We start from the raw sequence: 22,159 nt of genomic DNA, 5'->3' as shown, positions 1-22,159 counted from the left end.
CCTGTGGTAGTAGGTTGGTAGACAGCAACCACCCAGGGAGGTACTACCGTCCTGTGGTAGTAGGTTGGTAGACAGCAACCACCCAGGGAGGTACTACCGTCCTGTGGTAGTAGGTTGGTAGACAGCAACCACCCAGGGAGGTACTACCGTCCTGTGGTAGTAGGTTGGTAGACAGCAACCACCCAGCGAGGTACTACCGTCCTGTGGTAGTAGGTTGGTAGACAGCAACCACCCAGGGAGGTACTACCGTCCTGTGGTAGTAGGTTGGTAGACAGCAACCACCCAGGGAGGTACTACCGTCCTGTGGTAGTAGGTTGGTAGACAGCAACCACCCAGGGAGGTACTACCGTCCTGTGGTAGTAGGTTGGTAGACAGCAACCACCCAGGGAGGTACTACCGTCCTGTGGTAGTAGGTTGGTAGACAGCAACCACCCAGGGAGGTACTACCGTCCTGCCAAGTGAGTGTAAAACGAAAGCCTGTAATTGTTTTACATGATGGTAGGATTGCTGGTGTCTTTTGTCTGTCTCATAAATATGCAAGATTACAGGTACGTCTTGCTACTTCTACTTACACTTAGGTCACACTACACATACATGTACATGTTTATTTATACACACTCATCTGAGTTTTCTTTGATTTTATCTTAATAGTTCTTGTTCTTATTACTTTTCCTTTTATATCCATGGGGAAGTGGAATAAGAATCTTTCCTCCGTAAGCCATGCGTGTTGTAAAAGTCAACTAAAATGCCGGGAACAATGGGCTAGTAACCCCTTTTCCTGTAATAATTACTAAAAAGAATAAGAAGAAAATTGTCAAAGTGGGAAGTCTGAATGTGCGTGGATGTTGTGCGAATGATAAGAAAGAGATGATTGTGGATGTTATGAATGAGAAGAAGCTGGATGTCCTGGCTTTAAGTGAAACAAAGCTGAAGGGGGTGGGAGAGTTTCAGTGGAGAGGAATAAATGGGATTAGGTCAGGGGTTTCAAATAGAGTTAGAGCTAAAGAAGGAGTAGCAATAATGTTGAAGGATAAGCTATGGCAGGAAAAGAGGGACTATAAATGTATTAATTCAAGGATTATGTGGAGTAAAATAAAGGTTGGATGTGAAAAGTGGGTTATAGTAAGCGTATATGCACCTGGAGAAGAGAGAAGTGTAGAGGAGAGAGAGAGATTTTGGGAAATGTTGAGTGAATGCGTGGGGAGTTTTGAACCAAGTGTGAGAGTACTTGTGGTTGGGGATTTCAATGCTAAAGTGGGTAAAAATGTTGTGGAGGGAGTAGTAGGTAAATTTGGGGTGCCAGGGGTAAATGAAAATGGGGAGCCTTTAATTGAGCTATGTGTAGAAAGAGGTTTGGTAATAAGTAATACATATTTTATGAAAAAGAGGATAAATAAATATACAAGGTATGATATAGCACGTAATGAAAGTAGTTTGTTAGATTATGTATTGGTGGATAAAAGGTTGATGGGTAGGCTCCAGGATGTACACGTTTATAGAGGGGCAACTGATATATCGGATCATTATTTAGTTGTAGCTACATTTAGAGTAAGAGGTAGATGGGACAAGATGAAAATGACAACAACAAGTGAGAGGGAGGTGAAAGTGTATAAACGAAGGGAAGAGGAAGTTCGGGTGAGATATAAGCAACTATTGACAGAAAGGTGGGCTGGTGCAAGTATGAGTAGTGGGTGGGGGAGGGGTTGAAGACGGTTGGAATAGTTTTAAAAATGCAGTATTAGAATGTGGGGCAGAAGTTTGTGGTTATAGGAGGGTGGGTGCAGGAGGAAAGAGGAGTGATTGGTGGAATGATGAAGTAAAGGGTGTGATAAAAGAGAAAAAGGTAGCTTATGAGAGGTTTTTACAAAGCAGAAGTGTTATAAGAAGAGTAGAGTATATGGAGAGTAAAAGAAAGGTGAAGAGAGTGGTGAGAGAGTGCAAAAGGAGAGCAGATGATAGAGTGGGAGAGGCACTGTCAAGAAATTTTAATGAAAATAAGAAAAAATTTTGGAGTGAGTTAAACAAGTTAAGAAAGCCTAGGGAACGAATGGATTTGTCAGTTAAAAACAGAGTAGGGGAGTTAGTAGATGGGGAGATGGAGGTATTGGGTAGATGGCGAGAATATTTTGAGGAACTTTTAAATGTCGACGAAGAAAGGGAGGCGGTAATTTCATGCACTGGCCAGGGAGGTATACCATCTTTTAGGAGTGAAGAAGAGCAGGATGTGAGTGTGGGGGAGGTGCGTGAGGCATTACGTAGAATGAAAGGGGGTAAAGCAGCTGGAACTGATGGGATCATGACAGAAATGTTAAAAGCAGGGGGGGATATAGTGTTGGAGTGGTTGGTATTTTTGTTTAATAAATGTATGAAAGAGGGGAAGGTACCTAGGGATTGGCAGAGAGCATGTATAGTCCCTTTATATAAAGGGAAGGGGGACAAAAGAGATTGTAAAAATTATAGAGGAATAAGTTTACTGAGTATACCAGGAAAAGTGTACGGTAGGGTTATTATTGAAAGAATTAGAGGTAAGACAGAATGTAGGATTGCGGATGAGCAAGGAGGTTTTAGAGTGGGTAGGGGATGTGTAGATCAAGTGTTTACATTGAAGCATATATGTGAACAGTATTTAGATAAAGGTAGGGAAGTTTTTATTGCATTTATGGATTTAGAAAAGGCATATGATAGAGTGGATAGGGGAGCAATGTGGCAGATGTTGCAAGTATATGGAATAGGTGGTAAGTTACTAAATGCTGTAAAGAGTTTTTATGAGGATAGTGAGGCTCAGGTTAGGGTGTGTAGAAGAGAGGGAGACTACTTCCCGGTAAAAGTAGGTCTTAGACAGGGATGTGTAATGTCACCATGGTTGTTTAATATATTTATAGATGGGGTTGTAAAAGAAGTAAATGCTAGGGTGTTCGGGAGAGGGGTGGGATTAAATTATGGGGAATCAAATACAAAATGGGAATTGACACAGTTACTTTTTGCTGATGATACTGTGCTTATGGGAGATTCTAAAGAAAAATTGCAAAGGTTAGTGGACGAGTTTGGGAGTGTGTGTAAAGGTAGAAAGTTGAAAGTGAACATAGAAAAGAGTAAGGTGATGAGGGTATCAAATGATTTAGATAAAGAAAAATTGGATATCAAATTGGGGAGGAGGAGTATGGAAGAAGTGAATGTTTTCAGATATTTGGGAGTTGACGTGTCAGCGGATGGATTTATGAAGGATGAGGTTAATCATAGAATTGATGAAGGAAAAAAGGTGAGTGGTGCGTTGAGGTATATGTGGAGACAAAAAACGTTATCTATGGAGGCAAAGAAGGGAATGTATGAAAGTATAGTAGTACCAACACTCTTATATGGGTGTGAAGCTTGGGTTGTAAATGCTGCAGCGAGGAGGCGGTTGGAGGCAGTGGAGATGTCCTGTCTAAGGGCAATGTGTGGTGTAAATATTATGCAGAAAATTCGGAGTGTGGAAATTAGGAGAAGGTGTGGAGTTAATAAAAGTATTAGTCAGAGGGCTGAAGAGGGGTTGTTGAGGTGGTTTGGTCATTTAGAGAGAATGGATCAAAGTAGAATGACATGGAGAGCGTATAAATCTGTAGGGGAAGGAAGGCGGGGTAGGGGTCGTCCTCGAAAAGGTTGGAGGGAGGGGGTAAAGGAGGTTTTGTGGGCGAGGGGCTTGGACTTCCAGCAAGCGTGTGCGAGCGTGTTAGATAGGAGTGAATGGAGACGAATGGTATTTGGGACCTGACGAGCTGTTGGAGTGTGAGCAGGGTAATATTTAGTGAAGGGATTCAGGGAAACCGGTTATTTTTATATAGCCGGACTTGAGTCCTGGAAATGGGAAGTACAATGCCTGCACTTTAAAGGAGGGGTTTGGGATATTGGCAGTTTGGAGGGATATGTTGTGTATCTTTATACGTATATGCTTCTAAACTGTTGTATTCTGAGCACCTCTGCAAAAACAGTGATTATGTGTGAGTGAGGTGAAAGTGTTGAATGATGATGAAAGTATTTTCTTTTTGGGGATTTTCTTTCTTTTTGGGTCACCCTGCCTCGGTGGGAGACGGCCGACTTGTTCTTCCTCTTGTTGCAACATTCACCACCCATGTTTTACACCCATATAAGAGCGTTGGTATAACTATACTCTCCTACATTCCCCTGTTTGCTTCCATGGACAAAGTTCTTTGTCTCCACAGACCACAAAGTACACCTCTCACCTTTTTGTCCTCATCAGTTCTATGATTCACTTCATCTTTCTTAGACCCATCTGCTGACAAGTCCACTCCTAAATATCTGAATACATTCACCTCCTCCATACTCTCTGCCTCCGATCTAATATCCAATCTTTTGTCACCTAATTTTTTTGTTATCCTCGTCACCTTACTCTTTCCTATATTCACTTTTAATGTTATTGGTTTTTTACTCCTTCACATAGGCCATTTACTTAAATTAAGAACATCACCCTGGCTGGTAGTGAGTCTTGTGAAAATAATAAATAGCCTGGCTTCTCAAGAACAGTCCTCCTCTTATCATTGTCAGCTTTTTCTTTACAATGGAAAGTCTTTCAACTGTTATGCTATACAGGCGGGCCCTGTTTTTTTTGGCTGTTAAGTTCCTTCCCTCCCTCCCTCTCCCTCAATAAGCAAAAATCACCGGCGAGTGGAAAAGCGTTTTTTTCAATATCGAATACGTCTAAAACACCTGATAACGTGTTTACACTATCATATATTAAGTGGAACAGAATTTTTCCTCCGTAAGCCATGCGTGCTGTAAGAGGTGACTAAAATGCCGGGAGCAAGGGGCTAGTAACCCCTTCTCCCGTATAAATTACTAAATTTAAAAAGAGAAACTTTCGTTTTTCTTTTTGGACCACCCTGCCTTGGTGGGATATGGCCAGTTTGTTGAAAAAAAAAATACAAAGATTCAAAAGTAAAATAAATACACATTAATACACAGTTTGGCAGTTTGGAGGGATATGTTGTGTATCTTTTTATGTATATGCTTCTAAATTGTTGTATTCTGAGCACCTCTGCAAAAACAGTGATAATGTGTGAGTGTGGTGAAAGTGTTGAATGATGATGAAAGTATTTTCTTTTTGGGGATTTTTTCTTTTTTGGGTCATCCTGCCTCGGTGGGAGACGGCCGACTTGTTGAAAAAAAAAAAAATACACAGTACATACTAGCAAGGGGCCCCTTATTCTGTATATATTGCAAAATTTAAAAAGAAACACTTGTTTTTCTTATTAAATTTTCCTAAAAAGAAGAACTGTTGTTTTTCTTTCTAGGTCACCCTGCCTCAGTGGGATACAGCCAGTTTGTTGAAAAAAAAAAAATACTATAGTTACCTTAAAATATGGCACTGGTCACTCTTTCCTAATGCAACTGTTACATAAAAAATGACAAAAAAAAAAAACACCAAACATAAAAAATAATGGCTTAGTGGAAAATGACTGGAATAGTGGGACACGGAAAAGAGGGAGTTGAAAACATGGGGCCCTTATTTTCGTTACTGCTTATTTATTCTGTATTTTGTAGTTTCTAAATTAGTTTGTTGTAAGGAACCCTATTAATAAAATATTAGTCAGAGGGCAGAAGAGGGGTTGCTGAGGTGGTTTGGTCAGTTAGAGAGAATGGATCAAAGTAGAATGACATGGAGAGCGTATAAATATGTAAGGGAAGGAAGGCAGGGTAGGGGTCGTCCTCGAAAAGATTGGAAGGAAGGGGTAAGGGAGGTTTTGTGGGCGAGGGGCTCGGACTTCCAGCAGGCGTGTATGAGCGTGTTCGATAGGAGTGAATGGAGATGAATGGTATTTGGGACCTGACGATCTGTTGGAGTGTGAGCAGGGTAATTTTTAGTGAAGGGATTCAGGGAAACCGGTTACTTTTATATAGCCGGACTTGAGTCCTGGAAATGGGAAGTACAATGCCTCTACTCTAAAGGAGGGGTTCGGGATATTAGCAGTTTGGAGGGGTATGTTGTGTATCTTTATACGTATATGCTTCTAAACTGTTGTATTCTGAGCACCTCTGCAGAAACAGTGATAATGTGTGAGTGTGGTGAAAGTGTTGAATGATGATGAAAGTATTTTCTTTTTGGGGATTTTCTTTCTTTTTGGGTCACCCTGCCTAGGTGGGAGACGGCCAACTTGTTAAAAAAAATAATAATTTTTTCATTGGAAATGGTAGATAATTTTTTTTTTTGAAGGTTATGACACCAAAAGTATGAAATTTGATGGAAAATTCGTGAAATTATGTAGGTGCAAAGTTAGTGGTCTCAGTGCAGTATATGCATTGGCAAATTTTACCCACCTTATGTCCTGTTTTAATCAAATTCCATTGTTCCACTCGACCAAATTCTCAGCTATTTTGCTAGTTATTCCTTCTGTTTTATTGATTGAGCACAAGAACCCACCCAATCACCTATTTCACCTACCATATAAAATACACAAAAATTGGTAAATTGGCCAGTTTTAGAATATTAAAAATACCAATTTCAAAATTTAGTTTATAATAAACCGTGTAAATATTACTGGCATTAAAACACTATTTTCCTCTGTTTGTTGGTCATGTCCCTAGGCCTCTCCAGTATTACACTTTCCCTCTATTTTGAATTCTTATTAACAGAAAAATAGAAGATTTACTCTATTACTCAGATAATAAAATATAACCAGGAAAATTTGGGCATGGTTCCCAGCATCCCATTCATTGAATCAGTCCTGTTCTTCTTTCAATGTACCAGCCATATCCCACTGAATCAGTCCTGTTAATAACCCATAAAACAGACTGGGGGTTGTGGGGTGGCCTTATCTGTTCCTTATTGGGGAAAGTAGAATATTTCAAGCTACTTCCAGTTTTGAATCCAATCAAAATCATCTTCATTTCAATAGAATGTTTTTGCATTCTGTCAAATGATATCAAGAAACCACCAATAAAACCAAGAAAAATCATCCAAGATAACACCTCAAAGTTGCCATTTTAAACTATACACATGGTCACAGTTTTGTTTTCCCATCATGCACTGTGTAGGGAAGGAATTTTTTTATGCTATGTACTTTCATTGCACAGACCTATTTTCACATATCTAGGCCCAAAATTTTCTAACTTAAAGAATATCTGAGTGAGCTGAGTTCATGACATAGAGCTCTGTCGGGGACCCCTGGCCTCAATGTCATGATGGAGAGTGAAAAGGTTAATAGTTAAAAGTGGAGGAGGGGTGTTATTAGATGGGGAATTAGAGGTATTGGGAATATAGAGGGAATATTTTGAGGAGCTGTTAAATGTTGATGAAAAATGTGAGGCAGTGATTTCATGCACTTTATCATGTGTGGTATACATTTTGTTGTGAATAGATGGTTTACAAAACTGACACATTGATAATGAGACACAAGTGCAACATTTGGGTATCTTTATTCTGTAAATTTCTCCATACAGTGGTTTCTTCAGTCCAGCCCAGTCCAGTCAGTCTTCGACTAATGAACTGAACCCATCGACTCAAGGCTGAGGGACTGATTACCTCAGACTCCTCCTCCTTCTCTTCTACCTTTTTTCTGCACTGGGCTGAAGAAGCCACTATGTGGCAAAATGTTTCCAGAATAAAGATACCCAAATGTTGCAAAAGTATCTCATTTATCATGTATTTTGGTAAAAGATGAAATAACAATTCTGATCATAATATCATACATGCCTCTCCTTTCCTTTGCATAGTCCTGGAGTGCCCTTGTTAAATTATACATTCTGGGACTGTGCAAATCAAGGGAAAGGTCTACATTTATTTTATTTATAAGATTCTACTACTATATTCATGATGAAAAACATGCTGAATAACATGTTTGGTTCACAGGGAGTAACTGCTCTGCACGTTGCTGCGTATCGTGATCACACCACCATTGTTCGCTTTCTGCTGACAAGAGGAGCTAATCCAAAAATGATTGTCAAATCTCCAACTTCTGGTTAGTTCCAAAATTCCTGTCTCACCTTTAGTCATGTTCTACATACTGCCATTTTGTAAATAATAATCTTTATTGTGGAGGATGACTGGGTACAGTTTGATAAAAACAAACATTGAAATGTCACTTTTTAATTTACTTTCCCTGGTGATTGTTATTCTGTGTAATCCAAGAGACTGGTAGCCCAATGAAATTATTGACCACTGTTACACCTTTCATTGCATTGGGATATTTGTAATATTTATAGGAACTCCAAAATATTTTGCTTTCCAGCCATTACCTCATTGTTATTTAGCCTATACACCAGCAGCATCTGTATTGTGCATTGGCTCTAGAATCCTACAATATGCAAGCATTTATGGTAGTAACTTACTCTTAAAGAGTCCATACTGATTTTGCTGATAGTTCTGTAGGTATAGAATTCTATTTTGTATCCTTGCTAACCAACTTGCATTCACTTTAGAGGAGTAGTTTTTGAAGTATGTCAGTTTTCATTAATTTTTGAACTACTTTTTCTACATCATCTCTGCACATTTGGGCACTAACATTGACAAAGTTTATACAGTTTATTGTTGTACACACTTACGGGCAAAATTTCATGTATTCACTGCATGTCTTTTTAGCACTGTAATGTTCTTAGGTTTTGGAAGTTATTGTTCCAGGTTAGAGTAAATTGAGTTTATAAATATGTATACACAGTCAGATACTGTACAGTAATTGTTCTGTTATCCATGTTGAAGAAGGGGTGAGGGGTGTTTGGATTATCAGTATTCACGATAAATGGGAGGGAGTGTTCGCATGATGGAATGGCCATTCGAGCATATCTAAGTTTTGGGTCGAGTTTCATTGATTTTTTTGATTGAATTCTGCCAAATAAATGGGGTTTGGGATATTGGCAGTTTGGAGGGATATGTTGTGTATCTTTATGTGTGTATACTTCTAAACTGTTGTATTCTGAGCACCTCTGCAAAAACAGTGATAATGTGTGAGTGTGGTGAAAGTGTTGAATGATGATGAAAGTATTTTCTTTTTGGGGATTTTCTTTCTTTTTTGGGTCACCCTGCCTCCGTGGGAGACGGCCGACTTGTTGAAAAAAAAAAAAATGGGAACCCACAATGTCTTGACCAAATAACCATGTATCAAAGGTCTGCATTTGGTAAAGCATCTGGGAAAAAAATAAAAAATTAATCTCTCTTAGGATCAAATCCCATCCAGATTGCACAAAAACAGTGTTAACCCATCACACATGCACAAAACATAAAAATGCCAAATCTCAGTTAATTTGCTCTCGTAAGTTCTGAGAAAAAAAATTGCTAAGAAAATCATTTCACCTACCTTACCTGCAGCTGGTCTACATGGATGGCTTGCAACGGTGGTGGCATAATTGTCAGGTACTGATACCACCTTCCTTTCCTTCTAAACACATCATAGACTTTTTCTAGCGTTGCTTGGTCCTAGACATACTTTTGAATGCAAATGCATGAAATTGACTTGGTGAAATAAAGAACAAAAAAGGCACAGTACTGTGACTAGAACAATACACAAATAACCTGCACATAAGGGAGGGGAGCTTATGATGATGTTTCGGCCCGACTCGGACCATTTACAAAGTCACACTAACAGAAAGAAAGAAGGAGGCAGTTATATCATAGTATATCATAGTTGTACCTTCAAATACAAGTAAACTTTAGTTTACTTGTATTTGAAGGTTTTTTGTTTTTTTTTTCACTATTTTATTTTTTCACATATGTGGCCTGTGAGACCAAAGTAAGGTGCAATGTACATATATACACTCGTTGTACACAACACAATAAGCACACAAGCATAATTATCAATATATTGCTTAAAAAACTTGTTTACAAAAACAAACAATACAAAAAATTGTTTATTACTATTGTTCTATAATATATATACCAGTGTACAGTCACCGAACATATTCCTAGAAGTTCTGCAGCTTGTAAAACAATGGTGTTTTACACTCCTTACACATAAAACAAGTGTGTGTGCATTTTTGTGGACTTTCTTTTTATGTGCAAAGACAAAACTCCTCGTCTGAGCAGTTTTCTTCAAAGTATTAGCAGGCAGTTGTGTTATGTAGTTATCCTAGATAAATGGTCGTGTGTCATCATTCCTTCCTTCCTACCTCTTCCTACATTCCTTCATCTGTCCTTCCTTCATTCCTGCCTTCCCTTCTTGCTTCTGGCTTCTATAATATATGTACACATATATAGTCACTAGTTACTTTCATATAACTGCTATTATCTCCATTCAGCAAGCTTGTCTTGTGTGCAAGTGTGTGGCTTATAATTGTTTTGAGTCAGGAGTCGGCAGCTGTCAAAATGACATATTATCTCATTACTCACTCCCTCTCCCGCCTGTCAAAACAATGGGGTCGGATGCTGCTTCCCCTCCATTCTATCTAATTATCTTTCTCCCTCATTCTATCTCTTTCAGTCTGTCTCTCTTTCTATCTGTCTGTCTATCTCTGTCTCACAGGTACACATAAATACAAGTATACATAATGTAAATTACCTAGGATAACCCAAGAAATCCAGACAAAGTGCTATTCTCTGCTTGAAGATATGAGTAAACGTGATGACGCAGTCTTGTTGCTCTCTCTGAGACAGAGAGTTAGATGGATAGACAGGGAGCTTGGCAGACAGACAAATAGACAGACAGAAATGTTTGTGTACCAGCCAAAACAAAGCGAGGGGGATGGTCATCTAATCTTTCCTTATCAGCTGACCCCTCCCTCCACCCTCGTTTACGCTCATCAAACCTCAGCTCTTATCAGATGTTATCTCCCCTTATCTTGTCACTGTCATGGGGTGAACTGTTTTCCATGCTTCAAGGGTACTACTACTACTACTACTACTACTACTACTACTACTACTACTACTACTACTACTACTACTACTACTACTACTACTACTACTACTACTACTACTACTACTACTACTACTACTACTACTACTACTACTACTACTACTACTACTACTACTACTACTACTACTACTACTACTACTACTACTACTACTACTACTACTACTACTACTACTACTACTACTACTACTACTACTACTACTACTACTACTACTACTACTACTACTACTACTACTACTACTACTACTACTACTACCACTACTACTACTACCACCACTACTACTACTACCACCACTACTACTACTACCACCACTACCACTACCACCACCACCTTTCTTTCTTTCTTTCTTTCTTCTTCTCTTGCTTCCTTCCTTCCTTCTTCGTCATCCTCCTCCTCCTCCTCCATTCTTCTGGTATCCTGGGCATTGCTTTTGGTCTCAAACTCCTCAAAACCATGAAATTGATCTTCACGGACACTTCCATCTGTGTTAGAGCATCACTTGGGAAGAGAAGAGTCCCAGATTTGCTGGGGAATCACATATTTCTTACTGCTAGGCATGCTGAAAAAGGACAACAGAAATGGCATTCCCACAATGCACCACTGGCTCCCTGATTTTTTTTGTATGGTGCACACTGACCATGGAGACCCTTTCTCTCACATGTGGGCCTACCAGCTTCCTCCTGCTTGATTTGAAGCCGCTAGAATTTATGCATATAGATACGTCACAAACAGTGGTGCGTAAGACGTATTTATATGGCATAAACAGTCAAAGGGTTAAAGACCATAACAAGGCAAAGATCACAATAGCCAGGAAGATGACGGGGTGAATATTGAGAACTTTCAAAATAGGGAAATAATGCCAATGGTGACACACTTCAAATCACTAGTGCTCTCTCACTTAGAATGTTGCTCAGTGCTGACGGCCCCGTTCAAAGCAGGAGAAATATCAGAGCTGGAACAAATACAGAAATCGTTTACGGCTCACATTGAGCCTGCAAAGCACCTAAACTACTGGGAACGCCTGCAAGTGTTGAACATGTATTCATTGGAGCAGAGGAGGGAGAGAGACACATGATAATGTATACAGTAGACCGTTACTTAGCACGGTAGGTACGTTCCTGAAAATGCCGTGTTAGGTAAAATCATGCTGAATAAACAGAAGAACTTAGGGGAAAAATAGGGTTACATTCCTGGGAGCCCCCAGAAAGCCAAACAACTTTGTTTTAGACCAATAGATCTTACAAAAATAAAAGTGAACATGTAATTGTAGTTCATTGTCATGATATATTACTGCTTAAAACTACAAATGCAATAGAAATAATAGTATTTCTTACCTTCAATTGTGGGTAATGGTGTGTGTGGATTATTGTGGAGAGAGTGGATATGGATGGTGTGGCCCTACTGGGCTGAGGTGGATAGTTGTTGATTGTCGACAGAAATGGATGGTAGAGGTTCTGCTACTGAAGTTGGTTGTATTGGAGTGTGCATAAATTCTGTAATGGTTCTCTGGGCTGTTTTACCCTGCAGTACATTATACAGCTGACGGTAAGGCATCATCAGCTGGTCTAGACCCCGTTTCAAAGCACTGCTTCTAGATTTGTCAGGGTCTTCTTCAGTGAAAAAGTCTGCTAGTTTAGCAGCAGCATGGAACTGCTCATGCAGCTGCTGCAATGTTAACTGTTTTTCTTCAGGTTCTTCTCCGTCGTCGTCTTCTATTATGTCCCTCCCTTGCATCTGTGCATCGAGCTCTGCTAATATTTCCTCTGGACTCCTGTCTTCATCATCATCATCTTGTAACAGCTCATTCACTTCTTCATTCATATCTTCAAAACCATCACCTGGTAATCTCCTTGCTAGCTGAACAATTTCCTGAACCTAACTCTCAAGCAAGGGAAAACCAGTGAAAGAATTAACCACAGAAGGCCATAACTTTCCCCAGCCTGCATTTAATGTTGATTGGGGCACTTCATTCCATGCACTTCTAGTATAGCTGATATCATCTGCAGTGTTAAATTGATTCCAGAAACTTGGTACTGCCAAGTTGGAATCAGAATCCATTGATGCAACTAGTTTTTTCATAACTTTTTTTGTGCAGTTACACTTGAATGACTTAATGACTCCTCGATCCAGTGGTTGTACTGGATGTGGGGTCACATCCAGCAAAGCTTGTGGATGAGTATGGGAATTATCAAGAATGAAGAGAGCCTTGAATGCAAGGTTGTTGCTGTGCAGGTAAAACTTGACTTCAGAAATAAAGTGATGCTTAAACCAGTCAATAAATTTTTCCTCTTGTGATCCATGCTGACTGGTTGGCCTCCAAATTACTGGTAAGGTGTTTTTATCTACACCTTTCAAAGCACGAGGATTCTTAGAGTGGTAAATAACCATGGGCTTACACTTGAAATCACCTGATGCATTACCACAAAGGAGCAAGGTGAAGCGGTCCTTTGCTGTCTTGAAGCCTGATGCACTCTTCTCTTGCTGACTGATAAAAGTTCGTGTTGGCATTTTTTCCCAAAAACACTTGTCTCGTCAGCATTAACCCTTTGACTATCGAAGGGCCCAATCCTGAAGTGTCTCCTGGTGTCGCAAAATATTCGAAAAAAAAAAATTTTTTTCTTATGAAAATGTTAAGATTATTTTTCTGATTGTTTTAGTCCCCCCCCCCCCCAAAAAAAAAAAAAAATTCCCATCAGTACTTACCCAGATATAGAGGCATGAAGTTTGCAGAAAATGAGCCGCGTATGGCAACAGCGGGTCTCAGTAGTAGTAACCAGTTACCAGTAACCAGTGTACCGTTGACTCAACGACCAACCGTCTCTGCCTGAGTCACTGTCTGAACTCATATTGCGCTGACCTGGCATTATTCAAAGACCCTCTCACATATGGGTACTGTGGGCAGCCAGTCAGTCAGTGTTACGAGAGGAGCGAGAGAGATAGGTACGGCTGTAAGGGCGCACTCCACATTATCTGTAATTATACGTACTACCAGCCTACGTGAGTATTTCTTTACCTAATCCACGTGTCGAACTCCCACATGATATACTCCTGTTTTGGCTCACATAATTGGTCAAGAGATTGTAGGTGAGCGCCAACGATAAAACCCAATTATGGGAGTTCACCAAGAGAGCGCATTTCTTCCGACAACAGTGAGTGTAGGAGGCGTCAGTCATCACCGCGCAGGACAACCTACAACCTACCCTCATCACCAGTAATCACCCGACTACTACAGACTTCAGTGATAGTTTAGAGACATTTTTCTTGCATTTAAAGACATTTGTGTGTGTGAGACATTTATAGTAAATTGCTTGTGTACTCTAAACCTTGTGTTTTCAGTGTAGACTCATTGTGTTTCTTTAACTCATTATTTTTACAATATTTTTCAGTGTTTTCGCTCATCTTATATTTTTTTTATTCTGTGTTTTTCTTTATGCTACTCCTGTCTCTAGTAAGTATTATTGTGTAGTGTACCAGTCAGTCACTCTGTGTGAAGTGATTCATTTTTTTTTATTGTATTCTTTCAGCGTTGTATTCTCCAGTAATTGTCATTGTATTTCATGCAGTGATATTCACCCCAGTATACCAAATTATCCATTTATTTCTGTGTGTGTCTTTTTTTCGTATGCCAGCAGTGTCTCATTCCTCTAATTTTTTCGCAGACTGTGTACCATTATTTTTGCCAGCAAATTTTTGTCGTATCAGTCACAGCAAGATTTTGTTGTAAGAATATACTAATAATGTTGTGTGCCCCGCCACTGTAAGTGTTAATTTACCCGTTTTGTTCCTTTGTTTTATTTTATTCATATTTTTATATTTCTTTGAACAAATTCACTCTTGATGCAATTTCAATTACTTTTAACGTAAAGTGTTTTCCTTACTCTGTTTGAGTAAATTGTTTTGTCTAATTTACAATTAAGAGTTAAAGTGTTCAATCAATTTTTTCTTCTTCATAATTTTATTTCATTATTTTACCTGAGTTTTCCCAGTGAAACTTTACTACTGCAGTAATTATTTCTACACCTTATTTTGTTGCACTTGTTCTGCAGTGAATTATTTTGTTGCACTTGTTCTGCAGTGAATTATTTTCTTTTATTGATATTTTTATGAATTATATTTTAATCTCGTTTATGCATTCTTAGAAAATACTTAAATTTCCCAGTTAACAATTTAGTAATTTTATTTTATACTTTTTACATTGATTTAAAATTTAATTAATTAATTTCTTTATTAGCAAGAGTAAAGACAGCTCATTTTGCATTTAATTCAGTCTCCAGTAATATTTTTACTTGTATATTTCAATGTAAATTTTTTTATCTTGGCCAATAGTCCTTCACATTGAGTTGTCCTTCCTCTTGCAGTGTATCTTAGACATTTTTTTTTATTACTTCTGCAGAATTAGTTGTATATCTTTTATTTCAATTCTAGAATTTTATATCATTTTTATTGTTCATTATTTTTGCCTTATTCGTTCTCGTGCTAGTGCTCTCGTTGAAGGTCCTCCTTCAGAGGAAAGTCTTATCAGACTTGCTAAAGAAGTCCTTGATATGCGAGACTTCAGGAATCTTACTAAGTGGTCACAATATGAGGAACTGATTCGTTCTTTCCTTGTCCCAGTAAAAACAGCTGATCCATATGTCGTTCTTAGGGAACTAGTGAATGCTACACCCATGAGTAATGAATCGTTGAGTGCATTTGCTGTTAGATTAGACAAACTTTTATCATCATTTATCAATGCTGTCCAATCATCATCTTTTCTCCCTGACGAGGCTAAACCATTTACAGAATCGTTTGCTAAAATAGCAGCTTTTGGAGCAATTAAAGAACTAATGCCACCTGCTTCCGTGTGTGCTTATGAGGCTCATCCTCCAACTGTGACGATGGAACCACTTACAGCCTTAAATCATGTACGTTCCTTGTGCCCCCAGGGTACTTTCCCTTGTATCAAAAGTAATGTCACACATATGCCTCAGTCTGCACCACCTCTTGTTTGCGCCACATTATCATAGAATACATGGACATGACACATCTGAGTGCAATGCTCTCTATAACCTTCAGTACTCTAGGTCTTTCCGTGGTCGTTCCAACCGCAGAACCCGTAGAGGAAACAGATATCGTGGTTCTCAAAATAACCAGAACCAGGCTCATTCTTCAATTCTCAAACTAACCAGAACCAGGCTCGTTCTTCCAATTCGGGGGAATTCGAGCGCCCCAGTCAAACCGTCCCATGGTGACAGTAGGTGATAATGAGTACACCATCCCCGTTCACAATTCCTTTGAAGCCTTGATGATGTTGCTTCACATGTCTCTGACATAGATGATTTTGGGGATGAAGTAGAACAAGTCTTTTCTGATGACAATCCACCTTTTTGTTTGCACATAACTTCCAATGCAACCATAGGCCCTATAGTGCAAGCATCTGTTTATAATGCGCCCGTTCATTTGTTCATGGACTCTGGTGCGCAAGTCAATATTATTAGGTCTAGTTTGTTTAAGGATAAGCAGTTACGACATGTCCTTCTCGTAGAACCGACTCATGTGTCCTCCCTTAGTGGAGTAGCTGGTTCTCACCTGCGTGTCCGAGGTCGGACTTCCCTAACCTTTTCTATCCAAGGTAGAGACTTCACTGCTTCCTTCCTTGTTGTCGACCAGATTACTTTCCCTGGTGACCTTCTACTGGGATTTGCTTCCATGCGAGACTTACGCATTGTGCTCGACCCTTATCGATGGCATGCCCAAATTGACGACTTGATCGTTCCATTCTGGGGTTACCAGCTTGGATCAGAAATCTGTTATACTGCTGCAGAGTATGATGTACGGATTAAGTCCTTACAAGCTAATGCATTCTCCAGTAGCGTACCCAAGCGGTCAGGCACTGGTAATTCTGTCACTCCCATCAGTGTTCCACCTATACCTTCAGACTTGCAGGATAGTCCGATGCCTCAAGTGTCCGAGGACGCTCAGATTGCCTTGAGTGCACAACCTATCCCTGCAATGTCTGCTAGTTCGAGTAGTAGTTTCTCCACAGGGGACGCCTTGTCGGAAAACAATTACTTGCAACTAGTAATGCCATCTCTTGTTGATGTCACATGCCGTCTGCAGAAAGACGTTTCTGTTGCGGCTAGTGCTCTCACTAGAGTGTCTGTAGTTGTTCCTAGTGTTCCAGATGGTGATAACGTCCTAGTTGACAGTGATTCCTGCAAAGTAAAAGGTCTATTTGTTGAACCATCCTTACATGTTGTAAGAGATAGTAAGATCCATTTCTTCCTGGCCAACACTTCTGGTCACAGTGTTCGCCTCAGAGCAAATACCAATCTTGTTGACCTTGTTCACTATCCTTACCCTGTTCAGGTAGAGGATGAGTTGTCACCTGACCAGTGGGTCGGTGCTATTTCTGCCGGGGAGACCTCATCCACTTCACTGGATCAATCTGTTCCACCAGTTGAGGAGAAAGACTTAGCTCCCACTGACTTCCCAGATGAAGTCAAGCGTTTGTTGACTCTGTTGAACAAACGTCGTAAAGCCATTGCTTTACCAGGTGAGAAGATGGGTATAACGAACTTATTGTCCCATCGTATTCCACTTGAACCTGGTACTAGACCTATCTACATACCTGCGTACAGAATGCCTCATTCACAAGTTGCTGTCGCAGAAGAATTGATCAATCAAATGCTTGATGATGGAGTTATTGCACCTAGCAATTCACCTTGGAATGCACCCTTGATACTAGTACCTAAGAAGGATGGTACTTGGCGCCCAGTGATTGACTTTAGGAAGTTAAACGCGAAAACCATTCCAGATCGCTTTCCACTCCCTGTACTGGGTGATCTTTTACGTAACATCGGAGATAACAAAGTCTTTTCAACCCTGGATTTGTTACAAGGGTTTTGGCAAGTCCCTCTTCACGAGGACAGCCAAGAGCTAACTGCATTCTCCACTCCTACAGGTCATTATCACTTCCTCCGTATGGCGTTTGGATTACGATCTTCCCCTATCACGTTCTCAAGGCTCATGACTAATATCTTTAGAGGTCTCATAGGTAATGCACTTATGGTGTACTTAGATGACGTAATCGTCATGTCTAAAGACGTGGATACACACTTGAAAAGACTTGATGTAGTACTTGGTAAGCTTGAAGAAGCCAATTTAAAGATCAAACTGTCTAAATGTCAATTTTTCAGATCAGAAATTAAGTTTCTTGGTCACGTAGTCACTCCTAGAGGGGTTACGACTGACCAAAGTAAAGTAACTGCAGTACTAAATTTTCCAACTCCCAAAACTGCTGATGCCGTAAGATCCTTTGTGGGCTTAGCAGGTTTTTATAGATCTTTCATTGCCAATTTTTCTTCCATAGCTGCTCCTCTAACTGAGTTGCTTAAGAAAGATGCTCCTTTTGTTTGGACCTTCCGTCAAGAAAGAGCATTCCAAACTCTAAAAGAAAAGCTAACATCTGCTCCAATTTTGAAATTTCCAGATTTTTCTAAGCCCTTCTATCTGACAACTGATGCTAGTTCAATTGGCATAGGTGCCGTACTAGCTCAGAAGACCGATGGCAAGTACAACGCAGTTGCATTTGCTAGCCGAGTCCTTACGAAGGCTGAACGTAATTATACAGTAACTGAGCAAGAAGCTTTAGCAATAGTATGGTCTTTAAAGCACTTCCGAGACATTATTTATCAGTACTCTGTTCATGTCTTGACAGACCATGCTCCACTGATACCTTTATTCCAGAACAAACAACCTACTGGAAGGTTAGCCAGATGGACCTTGACTATCCAAGAGTTCAATCCCACCTTTGAGCATTTACCTGGCAAGTCAAATGTAGTCGCAGATGCCTTATCGCGACATGTTAGTATAGTAACTGCAGACCCTCCATTTAGTGCTGAAGATGTAAAGAATGCTCAACGAACAGATCCCATGTGGTCTGGTGTGATTCGATTCCTGCTCCAGGAAGATCTTATTCTGACTGTGAAGCCACCAGCACCCATCAGTGACTTTGTCATGAACCAAGAATTACTGTATCGAACAGCCGAGTTGGGTACTCCTAGCAGAAGAGTATACCAGTTAGTAATTCCACAGTCACTAGTGAATGTAGCCTTACAGCTAGTTCACGATGTACCAGGTGTTGCACACCCTGGTATGGATCGTTCAGTAAAACAAGCCAGATTGAAATACTTTTGGCCTCGTATGGCAACTGATATTTCTGAGTATGTTAAGAAATGTAGTGTCTGCATGCAACATAAAGGTAATGCTAATGGTCCTAATCCAATCCAAGTGTATCCAACTACTAGCGAACCGTGGGAAAGAGTTGCGCTAGATTTGTTAACTAATTTCCAATGTTCCCTCCAAGGCAACAAACATCTGTGTGTTATGGTAGACCATTTCACCAGATATTGTGAGTTAGTTCCTATTGCAGATAAGACTGCCGAGACAGTAGCTAAAGCGTTTAAAGAACGCATTATCTGCAGGCATACCACCCCTAAGTCCCTAGTAACAGATAATGGAGGTGAATTCTGTAATGAGATTCTTGAAAATTTGTGTACCTTGTACAAGATCTCTAAATCCACCATTGTTCCTCATCATCCTGCCAGCAATGGGTTAGCGGAACGAACCAATAAGAAAGTACTTGATGTCTTGAGAGCCACTATCAATCCCAACAGTGAAACTTGGGATGAAGTTATACCTGATGTGCAGTGTGCTATAAATTCTGCTTACAATGTTTCTATAGGTGACACTCCACATTATGCATTGTATGGTGTAGATAAACGTTTGCCTTATGAGTTGTTATATTCTAATCCGAAACCAAATTACAACCCTGATGATTTCATAGCAACTCGTACCAGCTTAGCTCAAAGTGTTTTTAGAAGAATCCGTGAAACACTTCATAAATCAACAGCAGAATTTACAAGAGTCGCAAACACTCGAGCAAAGCCATCCAAAATCAAAGTAGGTTCGAGAGTTATGCTGATTAACTTTAACAAAACGTCTGCAATGCCAAAGCTTGATCAAAAGTTTGTTGGTCCTTATCGAGTAGTTGAACATATCACTGGTAATAAGTATAAGGTTAGAGAGATTAGTACTGGTCAGTATAAAGAATCGCATTTAGATCATATGAAGTTAGTATGTGATGATAATGATGTTCCAACCCAGACTAATGTGACAGACTCTGACAATCCTCCTGATCCTGTACTCTCTTCCTCTGATACTCAGTCAGACGATCAACCTGAATGTCGTTATTCCCTACGTACACGACAGGTATTGAGAAATCCTCAAGTATCATTTGTAACTTCCAATTCAGATTTGCCTCAAATACAGCATGAGTTAGCCAATGCTACAGAGTTTGATCCTCCCAGAGATGACACCCATTCTGCATATGTCAATCTCACCCTAGCAGAGTTGGGGTTAAATGTAAATAACCTGTATAGATGAATAATTACAGTATCAACTTATCAGTATTCAAGAATTTTTTTTTAAGCTTCCATTCCAATGTTCTACTTATGTATGTTATAATGTTTAATTGTTGTGTACTTTGACATTGTATAGAATCAGCCCAAGCCGTACACCTGCCATCTCTAGTTTGTATTCTGTTGAACAAACGTCGTAAAGCCATTGCTTTACCAGGTGAGAAGATGGGTATAACGAACTTATTGTCCCTTCGTATTCCACTTGAACCTGGTACTAGACCTATCTACATACCTGCGTACAGAATGCCTCATTCACAAGTTGCTGTCGCAGAAGAACTAATCAATCAAATGCTTGATGATGGAGTTATTGCACCTAGCAATTCACCTTGGAATGCACCCTTGATACTAGTACCTAAGAAGGATGGTACTTGGCGCCCAGTGATTGACTTTAGGAAGTTAAACGCGAAAACCATTCCAGATCGCTTTCCACTCCCTGTACTGGGTGATCTTTTACGTAATATCGGAGCTAACAAAGTCTTTTCAACCCTGGATTTGTTACAAGGGTTTTGGCAAGTCCCTCTTCACGAGGACAGCCAAGAGCTAACTGCATTCTCCACTCCTACAGGTCATTATCACTTCCTCCGTATGGCGTTTGGATTACGATCTTCCCCTATCACGTTCTCAAGGCTCATGACTAATATCTTTAGAGGTCTCATAGGTAATGCACTTATGGTGTACTTAGATGACGTAATCGTCATGTCTAAAGACGTGGATACACACTTGAAAAGACTTGATGTAGTACTTGGTAAGCTTGAAGAAGCCAATTTAAAGATCAAACTGTCTAAAAGTCAATTTTTCAGATCAGAAATTAAGTTTCTTGGTCACGTAGTCACTCCTAGAGGGGTTACGACTGACCAAAGTAAAGTAACTGCAGTACTAAATTTTCCAACTCCCAAAACTGCTGATGCCGTAAGATCCTTTGTGGGCTTAGCAGGTTTTTATAGATCCTTCATTGCCAATTTTTCTTCCATAGCTGCTCCTCTAACTGAGTTGCTTAAGAAAGATGCTCCTTTTGTTTGGACCTTCCGTCAAGAAAGAGCATTCCAAACTCTAAAAGAAAAGCTAACATCTGCTCCAATTTTGAAATTTCCAGATTTTTCTAAGCCCTTCTATCTGACAAGTGGTGTTTTACACTCTCACACATAAAACATGGTGTCATACACAGTGGTGTTTTACACTCACACACATAAAACATGGTGTCATACACAGTGGTGTTTTACACTCTCACACATAAAACATGGTGTCATACACAATGGTGTTTTACACTCTCACACATAAAACATGGTGTCATACACAGTGGTGTTTTACACTCTCACACATAAAACATGGTGTCATACACAGTGGTGTTTTACACTCTCACACATAAAACATGGTGTCATACACAGTGGTGTTTTACACTCTCACACATAAAACATGGTGTCATACACAGTGGTGTTTTACACTCACACACACAAAACATGGTGTCATACACAGTGGTGTTTTACACTCTCACACATAAAACATGGTGTCATACACAATGGTGTTTTACACTCTCACACATAAAACATGGTGTCATACACAGTGGTGTTTTACACTCTCACACATAAAACATGGTGTCATACACAGTGGTGTTTTACACTCTCACACATAAAACATGGTGTCATACACAGTGGTGTTTTACACTCTCACACATAAAACATGGTGTCATACACAGTGGTGTTTTACACTCTCACACATAAAACATGGTGTCATACACAGTGGTGTTTTACACTCCTCACATAAAATCAGTGTGTGTGCATTTTTGTTGAAGTTTTTTTATGTACAAAGACAAAACACCTCGTCTGAGCAGTTTTCTTCACAGTATTAGCAGGCAGTTGTGTTATGTA

General features: G+C 39.7%; 1 protein-coding gene across 1 annotated transcript in view; it reads left to right on the top strand.

Moving 5' to 3' along the window:
- The window catches only part of LOC128687233 (ankyrin repeat domain-containing protein 42-like), an 84,422-nt gene that overhangs the window by 39,715 nt on the left and 22,548 nt on the right, over positions 1–22,159 (top strand). Inside the window, exon 5 of the mRNA XM_053774563.2 lies at positions 7,844–7,952. Within this exon, the coding sequence (XP_053630538.2) occupies positions 7,844–7,952 (109 nt within the window). The remainder of the gene's footprint in view (positions 1–7,843; positions 7,953–22,159) is intronic.

This window comes from Cherax quadricarinatus, chromosome 62 (genome assembly GCF_038502225.1).
Source record: "Cherax quadricarinatus isolate ZL_2023a chromosome 62, ASM3850222v1, whole genome shotgun sequence".
NCBI lineage: Eukaryota > Metazoa > Arthropoda > Malacostraca > Decapoda > Parastacidae > Cherax > Cherax quadricarinatus.
Note: the sequence above shows the minus strand (reverse complement) of the source record. Positions and strands in the feature narration are given on the sequence as shown.